The sequence below is a fragment of the Telmatherina bonti genome, assembly GCF_933228915.1.
Source record: "Telmatherina bonti genome assembly, chromosome: 15".
Classification (NCBI taxonomy): Eukaryota; Metazoa; Chordata; class Actinopteri; order Atheriniformes; family Telmatherinidae; genus Telmatherina; species Telmatherina bonti.
Window position 1 is genome coordinate 26,273,264 of NC_136613.1, and position 20,217 is coordinate 26,293,480.

Sequence of the window (20,217 nt, forward strand, 5' to 3'; positions counted from 1 at the left end):
ATGAAGCTAGTGAACATCTATGTTGAATATGTGTAGCCTTAGTTTTGACAAACAGTGTAAAGATTTCTCATGTGAAAGAAAAAAAAGCATATTTACAAATTTTGCAATAAAAACAATTACTTACGTAGTATTGTTTATTTCTGAAATTAAATAAATTCTTTATATAAATTATCCATACAGTTACCATTGATATATATAATCTATTCTTTTATCCCACAGTTTTAAGCCTGTTAATGCAGCGGTGAGGGTACTTATAAACCAAGAGATGGGCTCATCACACTGCTGTCCTCAGTCTGTCAGTCATAGTGTAAACTTTTAAAGTTGAACCTTTTTCTGTCCGTGAAACCAGTCATCTGCAAAGATTAAATAGAAACAATTTCTTTAAATTTACACTTTCGTGTTTATTAACAAACTGCATTTTCAACAAATAATTTCTTGATGAGAAATTACTTTTATTCACAAGAAATGCATCAAAAATTAAAAACTCACCTGACTTGGATCTCTGGTGAAATATCTCTTCTCTATCACCTGTCAACACACACACACCACATTGGATTATGTTGAAAGAAGTGATTCAGAAAGAAGTTCATTCAGAGGACAGATCTTTAATACCCACGTTACATTTAATTATAATATATATGTAATATATAAATAGAGGCCGATTGCTCCAGGAAGAAAAGCTATCTTTCATTTTGGAGCTGAACTTCTAAATAAAAAATACTGGTAATTTAACAAAACACATAACCTGAACTCAACTTGATACCAAAGTCTTTTTAAATTATTTTAATTGTGCAATGAGTCGACGGAAGTTGGAATTCTTTTATTCTTCATTTGTAATTGTTAAAATAAAGATTTCAACATGAAACCCAAATAATTTCACATAATTTCAAATAATAACAATAATCTACAACAAATGACAATGGTTGCTTCCTTCCTCCTTAGTTGTCACCTACAGTGGTCCTCTAGCAGCAGGTCTTAGTTTTTGAGATACCCCTACTTAAGGTAAAATAATTTACAAATGGTGGTGGTTATATGCCAGGAAAAGAAATTTGATATTTTACATAAAGCACATAAAGGAGACATTTATTGAAAAACAGTATCCAAACTTTTACCCATAAAATCTCCAATTTATAAGTGTCTGAAGTGGTCTTGATTTTGTAAATCAAAATAGTTTCTAAGATCCTGGAAGAGTAAAGTTGAGTGTTAATATAATGACACACCAATTAAAAAAACCTAAACCTACATGTTCCTACATGCTCGGTGTAAAATTAGGGTCATGTGCAAACCATTCACACATGTAGGCCCAGTGAGTGCCCTCCCTCCATGCCTTTGAAGCTGGTTATCTGAGAGGTGACTCCGTAATGAAGGATGTCCAATCAGGCCTAAAACTGGCACATCCTCTCCCACTGAAGTTTCTATTTCTCTCCATCTGATTCATATTTAGGATTATACCAGCAAATTGTGGACTAATCTGAGCAAGCCCCACAGTCTCCCTCGGTAACTGCAACATGTTATATTACATCCTTGATCTCACCCCCTCCCCAAATATATCCAGATATAATCTTATCCCACTCTAAGAAAAATTCAGGTTTCCCAGTTGGTATTGACAGGGATAAATATAAAAGTCTTGTAAAGACACGTCTTTATCAAATCTTTACGTGACTTAATATTTAAATTGTATATTATGATTTATTATGTGGATTACTACTGTGTATTGTCTAAGTTTTGTCATAATGGGATATAAAGTGTATTACCATTCTGAGACCCTGTGAAAGTGTTAAGGCTGTTCGTCATAAGGGGGTTTTGGACTAGACAAGTGCTCAACTTCTTGCAAAACCCTTTTCAGACTTCAAAAGCTTGTTTTATTTGTTGAAAGTTCATTGAAAGACATAACTTACTTACAGAAAGTCAGTACGGATATGGATGTAAGTATGTGGATGTCTGTAGTATATCTGTGTATATGTGTGTGTATATGCATGTATGTATATGGAAATGTGTGTGTATGTGTAAATATGTGAATATAAATTTGTATCGTAATTTGAATAAGTATGTTGTGATGTGCAGCGACACAGAATATAAAACTAGATGAGTAGAAATGGGGTGGGAATACCAAATAAGTGTACTTTTCTTCCCACTCCTTTTTTTCAAACTCCTTTACCTTCTTGAATTTATTTAATTATTGAATTGATGAGGGATTAGTATTATTGTTATTGTAATAATATTCAATATTTTGAATATTATTATTTTCTTCCTTAGTAGGGATATGTATGTATAAGTGTGTGTATGTACATTGGTATGTATAGGTATGTACATATATTTATTCTTTTCTTATCTTCTTTCGAAAATAAATATTAAAACTAAACTAAACTAAGACTAATATTTGTTTTGTTTGAAAGCGTTTTAGTTTGAAATAAATTCTAATAAATAAATAAATAAATAAATAAAGCCCTTGTGGGCCACTGTAGTGCTGGTTTTTGATGTATCACTGTTCTAACACACCTGGCTTCAATTAAATGGATCCAACAGCCAATGACGTTCTGCGCAATGAGCAATCAGTTTGAGTCAGGTGTGTTGGAGCAGTGAAACATGGAAAACCTCAGGATTGTGGCCCTTGAGGACCAGAGTTGAACACACCCGATTCAAATAAAGGTATCAGTGACCATTTCTTAATATCTGCCAATATTTCCTCCTTGACAGGTCTTCAAGTTTAATTAGGTCTGCGGGTGAAACAATTCCAAAGTTTTTTATAACACTTTTGTTCCTATCAATTTGTTATCTAGATCATAATTGTTTTGATGCGCTGTAATAAAAATGAGAACTTTTGCTTTTTTTTTTTCCTTTAGCTTATATCCAGAATAGGATTTATACTCGTCTTGTAAGGTACAATACAGGAAGTGAATCTGAGGGTTCTGCTAAGAAAAATCACATTTACATCAACCGATAAGGCTACCTAATGCTCTGCAACTGACATGTTTATCCCCTACATCTTGTTATTTTTGTCTAATTCACTGTGCAATGCCACACTTGCTTCATTTACAATGACCTAATTTGGCTGTTTTTACAGAAGGGTTCATCTAAAGCAGTGTTTCTCATTTCAGGTCGTCAGGATCCCCTGCCTGCATGTTTTACAGACAACTACACTTTAACACAACTGAATGGAATATATGGCTCATTAACAGGCTGCAAACAACTTGATGATGAAGTTCAGTATGACTCAAGTGTTTTGGAAGAGGAGCATGTCTAAAACATGCAGGGCAGGGGTCCTGAGGACAAGGATTGAGAAACAGAGATGTAAAGAAACCTCATTAACAATGAAACTGTACTCGGTATTGCTATACAACAAATGTTTTTTTTTCCTCAAAAACACCTTAGAAAAAATAGTAACAGTGTATTTGACAGGAATTGTTGATTTTCTGATAAATAAGAGGAAAGTAAAGAAGTACTCTTCCCTTATTACAACAAAAATACCATTTCCACCTAAACTAAAGCAACGTTTTCAGGGTTTTATTTTGTCATTTTTAAAAGTAAATTACTTTCTGTCTCTTTGGTGATGAAGGACAGAAACCCGGCTCATACTTTCGCAAACATTGTGGCAAAAGGAGTGAGTATTCTTAAGAAATTGCCTATTTTGTCATATTTCCCTAATCTGAACAGACCTAATTTGTCCCGGTGTTAGAGATTGGGGTAGTTGTAAAGAATACCCATTTGTGAGCACCATAGAGGTCAAGATGAGATTCTTTCTTTTATGTTTTCAGTTTTGCTTTTTAAAACCTGGGTTTTACTTTACATTGGAATCCAAAGTGAACAAATAATAAACATTGCTGATAAATCAATTAAAAAAAGAAAACAAAACAAAAACTTCTAATCAGCAGAGACATGACTAACCATAAAATGTTTAGTTTAAGAATCTTAATTGCTTGGTTTCCTGGTGTCAGAAAAAAAGAACTGATGATTCTCACCTTGTCAAAGAACCTGCTAAGTTTAACAGCATTTGACGTGCCTGCAGCAAGGTATCTTGGGTTGGTGCAGTCCTGAGAAAACAACACAACACTTAAACCACAAACTAAAACCTCCACAGCCAATAACAGTTCTCTGTATAAGAGGTCTTTGTGTCTATAGCAACACAGCAAACAGATGACAAAACATAATGACAAAAAAAAATCTTGATTAATTTGATACTCATCCTTAAAAACAATCCATTTGTCAGGATAACTGTCTTAATATTACCACTAGTTGTCAGCAAATTCAGATGTTTACATAGAACAACACCTGCTAAAATATGATGGTCTTTTGAGACATATGTCTAAAATAAAGACTGAATTTCTATTAATGAAATTTAAATTAATTTGCAAACAATATTTATGTGCAACTATGATCGATACACTCAAAAGTTATTTAAACACCTTCTTAACTGAATTTATTAGTACAATGAAACCAGAAAGGGACAGCCTGAGGCATAGATGATGCAGGGTTGTCTGTTTTAAAGAATTAAAACTTGTATTTATAAATAAATGCATTGCATTGTAAAACCCTATTAATAACTTTTAGTCAGCTATTATTTTACCAATGCATTCATTAGTGTAATAAATAAAATAATCACCAGTTATTGTCAGGTCTGAAATGTTGATCAGCATCATTTGGCTGTAGATTCAAACAGTGTAGTTTTGTTCACACTGTAAAGTTTCTTTAAAGAAAATGCTGCATAAATGTTATTTTGACTAAACTATCCTTATTCATTACATGGAGAATAACCAAACATTTATAATCATATTTGTTACACTGATAGATCACCCATCAATTTTTATAAATTTTTCTTCATAAAACAACTTCACTGATTCTACAATTATCTTGAATTTCCCCTCAGGGATAAATAAAGTATCTTTGATTTGATTATGTGTTTGTCAATTTTAAGTAATAGTAAATTACTAATAAACATTGTGCAAAAAGCTAGACTTAAGACTTAAAGTGCATTAAGTCTGATAAATTAGGCTGTAATTTTGTCATTACACTTATGCTGGTCACAAAGGTTGTCTTTATGAATTGGTTATTGAATAAGGATCAAAGTGTGTAACAGGTCAATGCAAGATAAAAAAAAAAAACAAAAACAAAAAAAAAAAACCATCACATACAAGATTGATCTCCTCTGCATTGAAATCTTCAGATAGGAAAGCTGTCCGGGTGAGAACTTCACTGCGTTTGTTCTCTGGAATTTGATCAAACTTGGTTCCAATCAGAAGCAAAGGCACTGGGTTTTCGACAAACTGTTCTCTGTCATAGTCTCTACAGCCAATAAAAGAAAAACAAAGGAACACTTTAAGCCCATCAAGGGTAATTGAAATATGTGAATGTTGTGAAAAGAAAAGCTTACCCGTTTGAGACAATGACTCCAGTCGGAGAGGAATCCCTATTCAACACTTCTAATGACCATCGATAGAGATTCTGGGAGGATTTTTTATTTGTCAGATCATGTACCAATATAATTCCTGCAGAAATCCACAAAATGAAAGAACACATCTAAATACATCAGACTCTTGATTTTAGGATTGCTTTAATAATCATATAAAGCCGATTTTACCATTAACTGAATTGTAGAAGACTGCTCTGGTGCTTTTGACACTGTTGGCACTGCCAACAGATCCTCCGATGTCCCAAAGTTCAATGTAAAAGGTTTTCTCCTCTGGGGTTCCCTCTTTGTAGTCTTGAACCTGAAATTGAAAAATTGTTTTGGTAAACAGTTATTACACTATATACATAACATATCTGAAATTAATAAAATTAGACCTATCTGAAACTGAAAATGAAAAAGTTTTGAACTAATTTTGTTCCAACAGCTTTGAGTATATGTTTATGCTTGATATGCTTACCCGTACGTCCACAGAGCATCCTACAGTCCAAGATGGATTTCCTAACACTTGATTCTGGCATAACAGATGGACCAAAGATGACTTGCCCACCCCTTAAACGGACCAAACACAAATGAATAGCAAATCACAGTTTTTGCAGACTTTATAAACGCAACAAAGTCTGGAAAAAAAATTATTTAGCCTTGTAGATAGGTTATCAGTGTTTTCAGCCATTTAAAGGATTGCTCTGACATTACATCTGCTTCTTCCAACAAATATAAGGTGAAACGTCAGAAAATTAATACCACTGAAACACTGTCCAAGCGCAGAGTAACCATAGTCTACTACAAAACAGCTAAATTTGCCTGACATTAAGAAATACCTACAAAAGTTCAGAATTTGGACAATGTAGTTTGAGCCAAGGGTTCTTTTCTTTTGAAAATAATTAGGTTTACTACATCCAAGGCCGGATTATCCAATGGGCATGATGGGCACAGGCCCAGGGGCCCACGCCCACTTGGGGCCTATGTTGGGCCTATGCGGGGCATATACAAGCAGTTTGGACAAAACCAAAATGTACAAAATAGACAGATAGTAACACCGCAGTGTCTAGTGTATTTCTACTGGTACCACTGACTGAGAGATGTTAGAAATGTCCTTTCACAGTGTATCAATCTCAATTTCAACAACGTTGGCGTGGGGAAGGGGGCCCCTGGAACATTCTGGGCCCAGGGGGCCTGTGCACTTTTAATCCGGCCCTGACTACATCACTTTGATAAACAGTAAATGAAATCAATCTAATAAAGAAAAAGCATGTATTACTTATTAAGTAGTCATCGTTTGATGTTTACTTTTATTTGTGTCACAATACACAACACATTAACTCCGTGAGCACTCTGGACCCGCTGCTCCAGAACTCCAGTTACTATTAATTGAAGAAAATGGGTCTATTAACTAGGAATGTCGTGTTGCGAATAAGTATATTGATTAATTAAAAAGCTTCATTAATACGGAATGTTTCATTTGAGAAAACACTAAGTTACTTACCAGAATCTCCTAAAACTAGCACTTTAACTCTGTCAAGCGAAGCCATTTTTTAATAACAGTGTCCCGGAAATGAACGGTAAAATCCCCGCCTACGAAACAAATGTTTTCATTGATTGGTTACACAAAAAGTCACGTGTACACAAATAAAACAACCCCATTCGCTAACAAAGCAATCGATCAAGAGTCTTTGTTTCTATTGGGTACTCGTTGTCAAGTTTTTGAACTAGCCAATGAGAATTTTAAAAGGAGTCCCGTTCCTGTTTCGTTGTCTTTCCGGGGTTATCTTCCCAAAATAAGTGGTCGGTCACGGAGGCTATCGTAATAGCCAAAAGCTTTTCGACCAGCAAAAGTGTCCATTAAGTTTAAGTTGTATTTATTTCTATCCAGGTCATATAGAATTACTCTAAAATGACTTAAAGAAGTGGTTCATGTGTGTACTGGTGAAAAAGAAACATTAAAGGTAAGATTTGTGTCTACCGGCTAAAAGCTAAAGATAATCAAACTTCACGTTGCCTGTTAATATTTACTCAGCGTGGAGGTTTATTTCTTCTGGCGTGTATTTAAATACGGTTAGATTACAGATCAAACGGTAAACAACTGCCAGCCAGCTGCTTATTACTTATTTATCTGTATTCATGGATAATTTTATTCATTATCTGTAGTTGTCTTTGTCCAACTCAGCTAACTCCCGCTAAACTAAATGAAATGCTTACTTTTTACCATTTTGATCCCATATACGTCAAGTTATTTTGTATTAACTACCGCTGTGAATGTGTTGGTATGTAGATGCTGAACTAGTTTTAAGAGTTGTTCATGAATGAAATGAAATGAAAAATACTTTATTAATCCCCAAAGGGAAATTCAAATGACTGATGTTTGTGCTCAGTCTTCAGGGGGAAAAGTGAGAACTATTTACTTGTTTTCTGTCCCTACAGTTTTGTCAGCTTGTTATTGCATTTCTTTCTGAAACTAATCTGACACCTGAGGTCCTCCACCAGCTTAACTAAGCATCTGGCACTCCTCTGTAGTCCAAGCTTTTTGATAATCCTTTCTGCTGTTTTACCTGTCTGCTTTAGTAGTCAGATGTCCACATTTCTCTCCACAGTCAAACATGAATGAACCAGAGCTACTGACAGAGGTCCCTGCAGCGCTGAAGCGACTAGCTAAGCAGGTTGTAAGAGGGTTTTATGGCGTGGAACATGCCTTGGCCCTTGATGTATTGATCCGTAACCCATGTGTACGTGAGGAAGACATGCTGGAGCTGCTCAAGTTTGACCGTAAACAGCTACGATCTGTTCTCAACACTCTGAAAACAGACAAGTTTGTGAAGTGTCGTATGAGAGTGGAGACAGCCCCTGATGGCAAGACAACACGGCACAACTACTATTTCATCAACTACAGGTTTTCCATCCTTTTCTATATCTATAGATTGCATTCAATTGCAGCGATGTTAAACATATAAAAATTGTAATGATTTTTTTTCTCTTAAGGGTATTGGTCAATGTTGTCAAGTACAAACTGGACCACATGCGAAGGCGCATTGAGACAGATGAACGAGACTCCACCAACCGCGCCTCCTTCAGGTGCCCCTGCTGCTTCTCCACTTTCACTGACCTGGAAGCAAACCAGCTGTTTGACCCTATGACAGGTAAACACAAAGCACATTTACAGTGTTGCTGTTGTATTAAACTCAAAAGTGAAATGTTCCGATGGTTTTGTGGAAACTTCTGTTGGATGTTATTAAACATGGTTTTCAAAGGTGTTGCATTCCTATTAAATGCAGAAAAGGGGCTTTACTGCGTTATTTTGATGACCTGGGAATGTTCAGGCTAATAGATCTTATAGTATCTTATCTCTTACATTTCGGTGTTTCTCAAAATACTTTACAAAGCTTCACATAAATTGTTCAAGCCACAATTTTGAATTCTGGCCGACAGTCATACTGTGGCGCTCCCAAATGAAAGATAATTTGGCATCTTACTTGCATCCTGTCTTGTATGAGTTCTCTCCAGCTAGTAAAAGCCTGACTACTGTTGCCTCTTAGCTCATCTCTTGTTCTTTTACTTTCTTTCTTCCCTTTCCTCCCATCCTATTTTAATGTTCTCTCGCTTTTCTATTTTTTAATGGTGTTTTTTTTCTTTGTTTGTTTTTTTCTTTTTTTTGAACCAGTCATTGTCCCTGATAAAAAAATAAATAAATAAAAATAAATAAATAAAAGCAACATCTGTTGTCATGTGGGCATAAAGTGAAGCAGTGTTGTAGCACAATGCTCCAGGAAAAACAAAACTAAAACCAGAAGCACACCATTTTAAAATAAGAAGTTGTGTCGTGTTACATTAAGGAAGAGTGTTGAAGTGAGGCAACTAAAATTCAGGCCTGTTGGTATGTTATTGATATCTGGTTAAAGAAAAGTACAGAATGCTCAAATTTAGAGGACAAACAACTTTTGGTGTCCTGAGACTTTTTCATTTGTTAATCTTGATGTAAAGATTAAACATTTTCCAGTAGATGCTCCCATGTTTCTTTCTTCCTCTGGGACATAAAGGCTCATTCTTTTTTTTTTTTTTTTTTTTTTTTAAAGAAGAAAGTTCCAGTATTTTGTGTTTATAATAAAACGCAGACTGTAAAAAAACTGCATAAATTTAAGATATTCTCTCGCTCCAACTGATCAGAATATGGTTTCAGGTTACTTTGCAACACTTTTAAAGCAAATAAAATCTTTACAACATTCCACATTATTATAAATTGTTGCATGTTATAAATCAGGAATCCCCAATCCTGGTCCTCAAGGACAGGTGCCCTGCAGGTTATCCAAGTGTCCCAGCTGCAACACACCTATTTAGCAGACATGTGCAGAGCTTGTCTGAGTCTGAGTCAGGTGTCTTCTAGCAGGAACACTTGGAAAACCTGCAGGACATCGGTCCTTGAGGACCAGGGTTAAGGAACCCTGTTATAGATCATCTCAGGCTGCACAGGATCTTATACAGCTCAGTGGATGACTTGTTTTTTTTTTGTATTTAATTCACTTTCTTATTCCGAGTAATTACTTCAGAAATCACTGTCTACCTTTTTAGGTATGTAGAAGGTGCAGTGTACTTAACACATCAGGGAGAAAAGCTTTTTTGTCATGAAGGCTCTCTGTAAAACATGTTCTTCTTTTAGTAACTGCAGGTTATTCAGTAGATTTACAGGCTTTGCGTTGTGGCAGGCTATGATGCTTGTTGTGTAAATCTGACCTGCAGAGAGTTCCTGATAATAATATAAAAATTGTTTGTAGAGTGTATTGTTTTTTGTGTGTGCTGAGCAGTTCACCTCTAGATGGCAGCAACATAGCATGAAACAGGTCCTCACATGACAGTGCATCCACCACAAGCTCCATACATGAACGTTTCAATTAATAGAATCGCCTCCATCATATATACTCCAAACTGCATACAAATATGCTGCCTTTGTTTTTTCAAGTTTTTATTTTCCCTCTCTTGATTTTTTTTTTTCACAAATGGAGAAAGTTATCCGCATGAATTGGCAATTTTAAGTGGCAAACTAATGCCTTCTTTCTTTTACTGGCAATTTATCTGGTGATATCAATGAGATCACCATTTATTTAGTCTTTTTTTTTTGGTTTGTTTGTTTGTTTGTTTGTAATTTTTGCTTTTTATTCCCCTTTGTTTTACCCCACAGGATAAAAAAGGATCCCTAAAATGAGATCCTAGCACTGTTAAAAGACCTCATATTCAGGACTGCATTCATCCCCAACATCTGGCTGTTCTGAGTGCTGAGGTCGGCCTGACTCTTGATATCATAGCAAGAGTTTGTCATGAGATCAGACACCTTGATCGGTCTGGCAGTCTAAGTGGCTGGCGCCTGTGCCGACACTGGAAAAAGTTGTAACTGTTCTCAACTTTCTGCTGCAATCTACACCATTACAGCAAATCAACAGATCCGTTAGTCCATCCTGGAATTCAAGACGTCATGTAATCAGAGCGAATGAGCAGCCAAACGTGTTTGTGTGAATGTGACCTTATGTTGTAGGCGTATGTTCGTTTGATGCTCAAGCATTAAATGTGTTAAAGGTTTGAAATGTTTAAGCATAACTGCAGGGCGTCATTCTAAATACGACGATGTGTTTATAGAGATGAAAATGGACAGATTGAGGTCCTGAAGTCACATGTTGACGTTGACAGAATGGCTGTTTGTATTTACAGCAGAAAAGAGGCTGATTTTTTTTTTCCCCCTCTATGCCTTTTTCACATTGATGTACCACATTTCAGTAAGGATTGACAGCTGTCCAGAACTTTGCCTATAAACTATAATCGCATCAGTCATGTCACTTTGAGCAGTGCATGCTTTTGACATGTTAGTGGAAGAAGCAGCCTCAATGTCTTACTTCCGATAATAGTTGCAGAGATAGCATGATGATGAACTCAAATATTTATATCATTTATGAAGACATGGGTTTTTAAACAATTTGTCGACTGACATCACCTCCTGACAAACCAGTGCTCTCTCTACTGGATATGAATTAAGGAAATCCTCAGAATTCTGCAGTGTTTAATTTTTTAGCGTATAAGCAGCATTCTCAATGTCCTGACAAAGAAACTCAGCAAAGAGTACTTGAGTTTAAAACAACCGTGAAGAGCAGTAATTGAGACCAAAACTGAAAGCGAAACCTTTTTAAGTGAGACATGAGGATCTCTTTTTGAAGTAAAAAGGTAAATTTTGGACTCTATAATCCCTTTGTCAGGTAGAAGTCTTCTTAATAAAGGAGATTGTGTTTATTCAGTGGAGGAAAAAATAAGATCATGGCTCCTTCCAAAAAGATGTGCATGCATCTTTGTGTTGTCAGAACGCCTCATGACAACAAGGACATGTTAGCCCTGGAAGCAGACCACAGTCAATGTAAACGTGCCCTTATGAGCAGGAAAGGCAAAGCGCGGGATGGAGAAAGGCTGTGTGCTTTTGATGACATGGAAACGTATTTCCACATAGCAAATGGCTGTTTGCTGCTTTAGTGAGGTTTAAAATATTGTGACTTGGAACTACAAGATGTATTCTGTCATTGAATAATTTATACAGAAATGTCATTAACACCACACTGGATAAGTACACACAGCATGGCGGTCTGTATAATTCCATGTGGAAAAGAATTCATCTTTCCAGCTTTCCTACACTGTTTTCAAACCAGCAGTATCTTCACGGTGACTCATTTTACAATTATCTTGCCAATTCCTTTTTCATTTGATTATTGTTTCGTTAGATCACAACTGGCATCTGCTCCTGCTGTAAAGGCATGAAGTCATCCCCCTGACAGAGGCTGACAAACTGAATACACAGAGCTCACATGGTAGTCTGATGGACCGGCTGCCTCTGCAGGGCCAGCAACACTCAGAGTGATCTCATAGGGATGGGAAGTGACACTGTTGGTCTTACAGCTCAATCTGACCCACAAAGGGGAACTAAAACCCTGCAGCTCTGAATTTTTAGTGCGCCACCTTTTGAAAATAGTAACAGAATATGTTATGCTATTATAAAAAGTGTCTCTCTCTCTCCTTTTTTTTTTTTTTACCGTTTCCTTTTAAAAGGGCATCAGTTGTTTCCTCCTTGGATCTTAAAAGTACAGGAAGTGACCTCACTTATGATGATGGCTCTGATGATGATCCAGAATTGTTTGTCCTGATATTTAGCGATATAAGACACACTTATATGTTTAATATATATTTTTGTCTGCTCTCTGCCTGAGATTCATGCATGTGCGTGCATGCTAGCTCTCTTTATTTTTTTCTCTCTTATCTAAACAGAGACGGAGCAGACATGGGGGTGGGGTCTGCGCTAAAGTTGGAACAGCTCCCATTTTTGAAACTGAGATCAGCGAGAGAAGCAGATGGCCTAACATGTCCTTCGCTTACTCGTAGGCAGCGAGTGGATGATGCAAATTGCATACGGTTTCCTGCAGCCTTTGAAGTACGATGGAGTGTTGACAGAAATCTCCCCAGAAAGAGATCAGCACAGTGGAATAAAGTGATTTCTGGTACCCGCGGTTACCTGCTGTGTTTTCTGTGACGACGCAATATTGCCCGAACTAGAATTTTCCTGCCGGTCTGCATTTCCGACATGATGGCTTACATAGACCATAGGCTCCCTTAATATTTGCATATTGTTTATGCACACAGAATTAAATCAAAGCTTCGAAATGATCATTGAAAATTGAGTTTATTATGATGCTTTTATTCCTGCAAGGCCTGAAAAAAAACTACAATGCGCATTAGTTACCTTTAGCTTCTTAAGCTGCCGTACTAAAAGCCTAATGCTACACAGTGTATAAAAATTCTTTTTATTTCAATGAGGTTGGACAACATAAGGACAACATAAAGATGTGGTGAATGTCAGGAACTGGAGAATTAATTGGCTTGCTTCAGCCTGATGTTTTGTTTTGTTTTTTTTTTGTCTTCCCTGATCTGCAGGTACATTTCGCTGTACTTTCTGCCAGACAGAAGTAGAAGAAGATGAATCTGTCTGTCCCGACGGCAGGACACTGGTGGCACGTTTTAATGAGCAAATTGAACCCATCTACGCTCTCTTACGTGAGACAGAAGATGTTAACCTGTCCCATGACCTGCTGGAGCCCGAACCTGCTGAGATCCCTGCTCTCAAACAAAGGTTAGTTCACAACAAGTCCTCAGGCAGCGCACCATTTTTCATGTCTCTCAGTATCTTATTGGTCCTCCTGAGACTCATCCTGAGCCAGCTTTAGTAACTCTGAATGGGAGTTTTTTTCTGTCCTTATCACAAGTAATTTCGGCTTCATTTCAAAGCTGTTTGAGTTGTAATGGAATTGTTTTTTCTGTGTAATAGCACAAATAACTATATATATAACACAAATAACTATAATGTGTTTTACATTACTGGTTTATTTCAGTTGTCCAGAACATTGTTTTCTTGTTTTTGCTAAATGTGCTGCAGCCGAGAACGTTCTGCGGCTTCTGGACCAAACGCTGCTGGCGGACAACATCGGGAAGCCTGGTCTAACAAAGGATCGTCCTACGCTGACCTGTACACCCAGAACGTGGTAATCAGTATGGAGGAACAGGATGACCAACAGAAGCAGGACAATGAGGGCAAGGCACCCAAAGAGCGGCCTGTTTGGTTGACCCAAAGCACTGTACAGGGTGCCTACAATGAGAACGATGCTCTTAAGAGTCGTAAGTTAATTTTTCTTACACTGTACCTAGTGACTAATCCAGTTTTAGCTGAATTGGTGTGTCTTTAACATTGTTTTAACAAGTAACTTTCCTTCTTTGTGGAAAGGGTAGACTTAATTTTTTTTAAACTTTTTATTTATTTTTAGTTTTATGTCTGTTTCATTTGCAGCATAAATACGAACAGCGGCTTACGTCTTGCCTGAGTTTAAAAAAAACAAAATAAAAATCAAAGAAGCAAAGTTTAATTTGCTCTTGCTGAATGCATTTCCCTCATTTTCCCTCGCCAACAGACGGCCTCGTCCAGTCTGGTCAGTCATGGCTGTCATTCTCATCGGGGCTGGTTTTAATTCAGAGTCTGTCACACTACTGCTGTTCCTAACTTGTTGTGTTGTTCTTATCATTTACTCCCTTCGCTTGCAACCAGAAGCATTTTGGTTGTCAGATTATTCTAATAACTCTTTCACTGCAGCCTGGAGAATGGGGCGGGGCTGGATTATGGGGCGGAGTTGGATACCAAATGGGCGTGGTTAGTCAGGCAATGGTTGTTAGGGGTTATGGTTAGGGTTAGCAATGGCCACCAATCAAAATGTTGAGGGGGTGGGGTTGGACATCCAGCCCTGTCCAATATCCAGCCCCGCCCCATTTTCCCGTCTGCAGCCAAAACCCTCTAGATTATTCTGCTCTTCACACAAAAACTACTAGACTTGTTATTTTTGTTTTTTCCTGAATGGGTCTTGATCAAAGTTGGATTCCATTGTATTTTGGGAGGTGATCTGGAAGGAATTGTGAATGCAGAAATTTGAAAAGGATTGTTCACAGGTAGAAATGAGCTGCTTGGAGGATTTCTGCACTCTCCAAGTTCTTTTCATGTTTATTTATTTATCTTATTAAATACATTTACTAAAAAACTTTCTTTCCTTCTGTCCGGGTGGCTCATTTAAACATGTTTCTTAATATGTGGGAATTTGCTGACAGTCTCTTCTGGAAGAAGCAAAACTGTTGTAAGAAGAAAAATTTCCAACAAGCCTGAATTCACTCATAACACTGCCATGAATTCATGACCTTTAAAAGGTTTTTATTTACACTAATAACCTCACGTGCCATTTCTTTATTTGTTAAAAGCACTTTTATTACTGATTTATTAATTTATTGACCAAATACAGAGGAAAAAAAGAAAACTACATGGTGAAAGCCAGGAAGCATTTACAGCCTTTACTAAAACTGTAGTACTGAAACATTCTGTATGGTTGATTGTTTTTTGTTTGTTTTTTTAGTCATAAAGTCTCATTTCCTCTTGCTCCATGAGTCAGAGGTTATTTCATCCTTGACTCAACCCGCTTCCACTCTGCAGCTGCTTCTCATGTAATTTTGTCATAAAAATAGCGTCACTTATTCAAGGTGGGGCTTGCTAAACACATTGTTTATCAGAATATTCTGAGAAACGGGAGACATGGGTTGAGAAAAGAACAGTTCAGACCATAAACGTCCTTTTATTCTTTCTGAAAAGTGATTGAAGCCAGAGGTCAAAAAGGTGAAGCCAGATTGTTGGGGGTTAACCAAGGTTATCACCTTCTCTCAGAGTGGTCCTTCAAAAAGCATCTCATACTTGTATTGTTTTTGTTAAACTAAGAGCATGCTTCAATCAGAAACGGTCAGGCCTCCATTGTTCCATAATTGCCCAACCAACATAATCAGACTTGATTATTACCTGATTGAACAAGGATTGTTCATCAATAAAATAAATTTCTTGTGGAGATTAATTGTATTGTGACTTCCAAACATCCTGTTTTTGTGGTGTATCTATGCATTCGTCTGTGAAAATGTCTTTGGAAAAAGACATGGGATATATTTGTACCATAGTTTAGCAATTTTTGTTAGTAGAATTATCAATAATAGACCTGCGGCTGCCCATTAGGACTCTTATCCAGTACTTATGTTAACTAATGTAAATCTCATAACTGAATTCGTGTTGTAGGACATTAAAGTTGGCGTGCCCTTATTTCATGAGCTATTTTTTTTTCAGGTATCCTTTGTCAATTATGTTCAAAAACTTAACTTTATGGAATCATGACAATAATTTAACTTTGACAATGTGAAGTTTATCTGGTAAATGTACCTGAAATGCAGGAGCTGAACATGGAAAGCTTTTATTTACACGCTTTTGTCCTGATTTCCTAGATCTGTTAAGAGATTTGTCTCATCGTCTCAGGTTATTTATCTAACGCAGCAGATGGTTTCTGACCGAAAACCATCTGGACGGCCTCTGTGGAAACTGCTCTGCAAGTGAAAAACACTTTTTTTTTTTTTTAAGGGAATTACTGTGTGGTAGGATGCGCTGACCCATATCAGTAAATCTTTCAGTTTGACTACCCTTTAATCATAGTGCTTAGCAGACCGGGCTTCTAGGAATACATGTTTTTGTTTATTTTTGATTATTATAAGTATTAGAAAGCGGTCAGCAGGAAACAAAACCTTCTCCTGGAAGGAAAGGTTGTCCTAAATGACAAACACAAACAAAATCTCCCACACAATATATTTGTTTTTCTCCTTAAGATGTATAAATATAAATGGCAATGAGAAGATAAAATGTTACAAATGAAAGCTGAAGTTGGATTTGTGGTTTCCTCCCAACGAAGAGATAATGCCTCTGACATGAGCATGTTTTCTTACATCCAAGATGGTTTACAGTGAGAGGCAACTCCTCCACAGGGGGAACACCAGGATACCTGGTCCCAAGTGCGCTGACTGTGCTGTATTAGGACTGTTGTTTCTCTTTGTTGGCCTAAATTAAAAGTAATTTTGTTTCCACAGGTGGAGAGGTTGTACCTGGAGCCCAGGACGGAGCCGCTGGACTTGGAATGGGTCAGGCAGACGAAAACGAGGAAGTGATGCGTGCTCTGCTCATCCACGAGAAGAAGGGCGCTGCAGGTGTGGGAGGAGCGAGCGCTGCTACTAGGGGTCTCACATCCGCCACAGCTAACGCCAGTGACTCCGAAAGCGACACAAGCGAGTCAGATGACGACTCTCCCTCGGGTCCTCCAGCTGCCACGATCACTCAGCATCGCGCCGACGAAGAGGATGAAGAAGAGGACGACGATGACTTTGAGGAGGTGGGAGATGAACCGATGGTGACGGTGGGAGGTCGGCCGTTCACATACAGGGAGGTGAGCCAGAGGCCCGAGCTGGTGGAGCAGATGTCCGTGCAGGAAAAAGAGGCCTACATAGAAATGGGACAAAACCTCTTCCAAGACATGTACTTCTGAACACACATCAGTTGTTGATGCAATTTCACACAAACAACTCAAAAGATGCTTATTTGGCTTCACACTGTAAGTAGATGGGGATGATGTCTGCACACACAATGTGTAGAAAAGGAAAAGAAGACGCTGCTCACACAAAATCATTCTGTTATTAAAAAGGGGGGAAAAAAAGAAGCAAAGTCGGGATTCAACAGTGTTCCTCCACTGATCTCACCTGCAGTATTCTTTCACAAGTGTTTCATAAGTCACCAAACCAAAGGACAGTGGTTAGCTGCACAGTGCCAATTGTTTCTGCTTTTTTCATGTTTTTTCTTTACTTATATACTTATCAGTTTGTCTAAACGCATTTATTTTAGTTTTGTTTTCCATTTAAAAGATATATACACACAAACATATTCCTAAATTCCTCATGGAATTTCTTTCGAGTGGATGTAACGCTTTGATTTCTTGAGAACTGTCAAAATTTCTGCGTACTCGGACTGAAAAGTGGAAGACTGAACAAACTGGTGCCGCTCTCACTGGGCCGCCTGTTGGGAATAACTGGTTTCTGTTCATCTGGAGCAAGTCAACAGCTTAAGTCAAATAAATCCATAGATGTCATTGGTAAATTGTTGCAGTTATTCAGTAAACCTTTAGTAATTTTGAGCATTCTGTAATGAAATGCTGCTGCTGTACAGCCAGAACAAGGAAAGCGTAATAAATATTGATACATGGAAACCGATAGAACCAAGTGTGAAAGCATTTGGGAGCAAAACCTTGACTCGCAAATCGTTCAGAAGACAGCCTTGTGAATGCATTGACGATGAGCAACACACAGCCAATCAACACTGTTAGAAATCACTTCAAGATGAGAAAAATAACTAAATTTACAGATTTTCCTACACAGAGCCTGTAGCTGCTCATTAATCCAAATTTTCTTTTGGATTTTGTCTTTTATGGTCTGGTATAAAGAAATTGTCAAACAAAAAATCTTAGAGACCTCCATTTCATTCCAGACAATAGTGAAATCTCCCTACTGGGATATTTTCTGTCGTGTCAGGTCACATTCAAGCAGCATCACTTAATGAGACGTATGCCTACCAGGCACACACACCCAGCTCTCCTACACGTGTTCCACCAGGATATAGCTTTTTTTTTTTTATGTCATTTTGCTCGATACGGACTGCTTTGATGTAGCCACAGCAACCTGCAGCACTGGGTCGCCCACTGATAATGTGTGAAATGTTGCCTCAAAGCTAAAGTCTGAATGCTGATGTGGGGATTGGTATTTGGAGGCTTTCTCAAATAAATGTTAAAGCCCTCCAGCTGTAGTGAAAATTCCACCATCTTTCTTTTTGGGCGATACTTTTTACACATGAAGAATAGTTTTGACCATTATTTGAGACCATTGTTATTTCTTCCAGCCTCTAAAGTTGGCCATGCCAGAGAATAAAAAAAGTTTGGGAGTGTTATTTCCACCCTTTTAATGATTCATCTATTTAAAGTTTTCCTTTTTCAGATGCATTTGGGGCGCTGTAAAGATCAATGTTTTGTGTGTCTTCAGCTGCAAATGAAGTCGTGGCAGCCGTACTAACGCACATCTGACAGACTGAGCATGTGGTCACTGACTTGTAACATATTCTGCTCATTCAGTAGCCTCTATCTGAGGTTACACATTCATACCTCACTGCCCTGAGCTAACACTTCTGCTCACTTCTGTGGCTTGACCACAGACGTTGGAGACTCTTAAGTGTCATTTTGCAGCAGCTGTGACAGGCTCACCTCAACTGCTAAATGAAAAAACTTTCTTGGGGAAGATTTGGACCACAGATCTTTAACTCCTGAGAACAGACACACACAGATATATGTGTACATATTTACATGTGCATGCAGGAAGGGGGAGAGAGCATCTCGTCTGTTTTTTGTTTTTTTTCTTATGGTATGTATGAAATGTTGCAGTGGGGTAAAAAGGGAAAATTTGATGAGGGTCTCTCTCTCATAGCACAGGTGGAAACTCTGGTTTATTCATTGTAAATAAGCCAACCATGGTGCTCTTTTCCTGATAAACAGCTGTCAGTACATGAGTGGTGAAGAAATTCTCGCATAAAACACAGCTTGCATCTGCTGGTGGGTGTCTAGTCCAACACTGGTTGCCTTGTATCTATGTTAGGGTTGTGCATCACAGATCGTGCAAAGCTTGTAAAATATCTTAAGTCAGAAAGGTTCTGTCACCTGCAGCAGGTGTTGAGAATGAAAGTGGACGTATTGTTACTAAACAATGTCTTGTTGGTTGTGCCTGGTACTGTTTGAACTTCGATCTCTGAAAGTTGTGTTATGATTTGTGGAAAGGTGATGGTACACCCATCCAAGTAAGTTTTTCTAGTGTTGCGGTCACTGTGGAAAAATAACAGGTTTTGTTTGCAGTTTTAACACAGTTTTGGGCAATTTTTGACCCTAAGATAACAGGTTAATTAATCTAAAACCATATCATGACTCTTTGAAGTAGCTGAGACCAAGCCAAGCCAGCAATGACTGAACAAAATCACAAGATTGTGTGGGGAGGAAACAGGACTTTGACTATCACATCTTTAGTACAATCCCTTGAGTCCAACTTGATGCATGTCGCATAATTTTGTGAAGATGTTTTTCACCACCACCTGCATCGGATTGTGTCCCAATAGCTTTAAAAAAAAAAAAAAAAAAAAAATGCATTAGATGTAATAGATTCAATTGAAAATGTCAAGCTCTGCAGAGAAGCTTGGTGAGGTAAAGACCTCTGGGATAACCCTACAAGCCCATACATTCTTTTTAAGTTGGAGGATGGACACCTGTAGGGAAGAACCTCAAAGGTCAGGATGAAAACAGGACCTGGGCTCATTAAAACATTCC

General features: G+C 37.7%; 2 protein-coding genes across 2 annotated transcripts; one reads left to right on the forward strand and one right to left on the reverse strand.

Annotated features, from left to right (window-relative positions):
- Positions 1-15: 15 nt before the first annotated feature.
- On the reverse strand, positions 16-6,953 carry rabl3 (RAB, member of RAS oncogene family-like 3). The gene is made up of 8 exons (XM_079254447.1): positions 6,891-6,953; positions 5,865-5,956; positions 5,576-5,705; positions 5,369-5,483; positions 5,130-5,280; positions 3,960-4,031; positions 490-528; positions 16-353 (listed from the first exon to the last, which is right to left on the reverse strand). The coding sequence occupies exons 1-8, from the start codon at positions 6,934-6,936 to the stop codon at positions 297-299; spliced, it is 702 nt and encodes a 233-aa protein (XP_079110573.1). The 5' UTR covers positions 6,937-6,953; the 3' UTR covers positions 16-296.
- A 236-nt stretch (positions 6,954-7,189) lies between these two features.
- Positions 7,190-18,394, forward strand: gtf2e1 (general transcription factor IIE, polypeptide 1, alpha). Its single transcript, XM_079253997.1, has 6 exons — positions 7,190-7,350; positions 7,996-8,291; positions 8,381-8,538; positions 13,352-13,547; positions 13,851-14,089; positions 16,901-18,394. Exons 2-6 carry the CDS (start codon positions 8,002-8,004, stop codon positions 17,350-17,352), a joined length of 1,335 nt encoding a protein of 444 aa, XP_079110123.1. The 5' UTR covers positions 7,190-7,350; positions 7,996-8,001; the 3' UTR covers positions 17,353-18,394.
- Positions 18,395-20,217: the final 1,823 nt, after the last annotated feature.

Excerpts from the sequence above, each read along its gene's own strand:
- gtf2e1 (XM_079253997.1), top strand. The coding sequence starts at position 8,002 with ATGAATGAACCAGAGCTACTGACAGAGGTCCCTGCAGCGCTGAAGCGA. Across the intron at positions 8,292-8,380 it reads TACTATTTCATCAACTACAG|GGTATTGGTCAATGTTGTCA; the intron begins GTTTTCCATCCT and ends TTTTCTCTTAAG. Across the intron at positions 13,548-13,850 it reads ATCCCTGCTCTCAAACAAAG|CCGAGAACGTTCTGCGGCTT; the intron begins GTTAGTTCACAA and ends AATGTGCTGCAG.
- rabl3 (XM_079254447.1), bottom strand. The coding sequence starts at position 6,936 with ATGGCTTCGCTTGACAGAGTTAAAGTGCTAGTTTTAGGAGATTCTG. Across the intron at positions 5,281-5,368 it reads GGAGTCATTGTCTCAAACGG|AGACTATGACAGAGAACAGT; the intron begins GTAAGCTTTTCT and ends TATTGGCTGTAG. Across the intron at positions 4,032-5,129 it reads ATGCAGAGGAGATCAATCTT|GACTGCACCAACCCAAGATA; the intron begins GTATGTGATGGT and ends TTGTTTTCTCAG.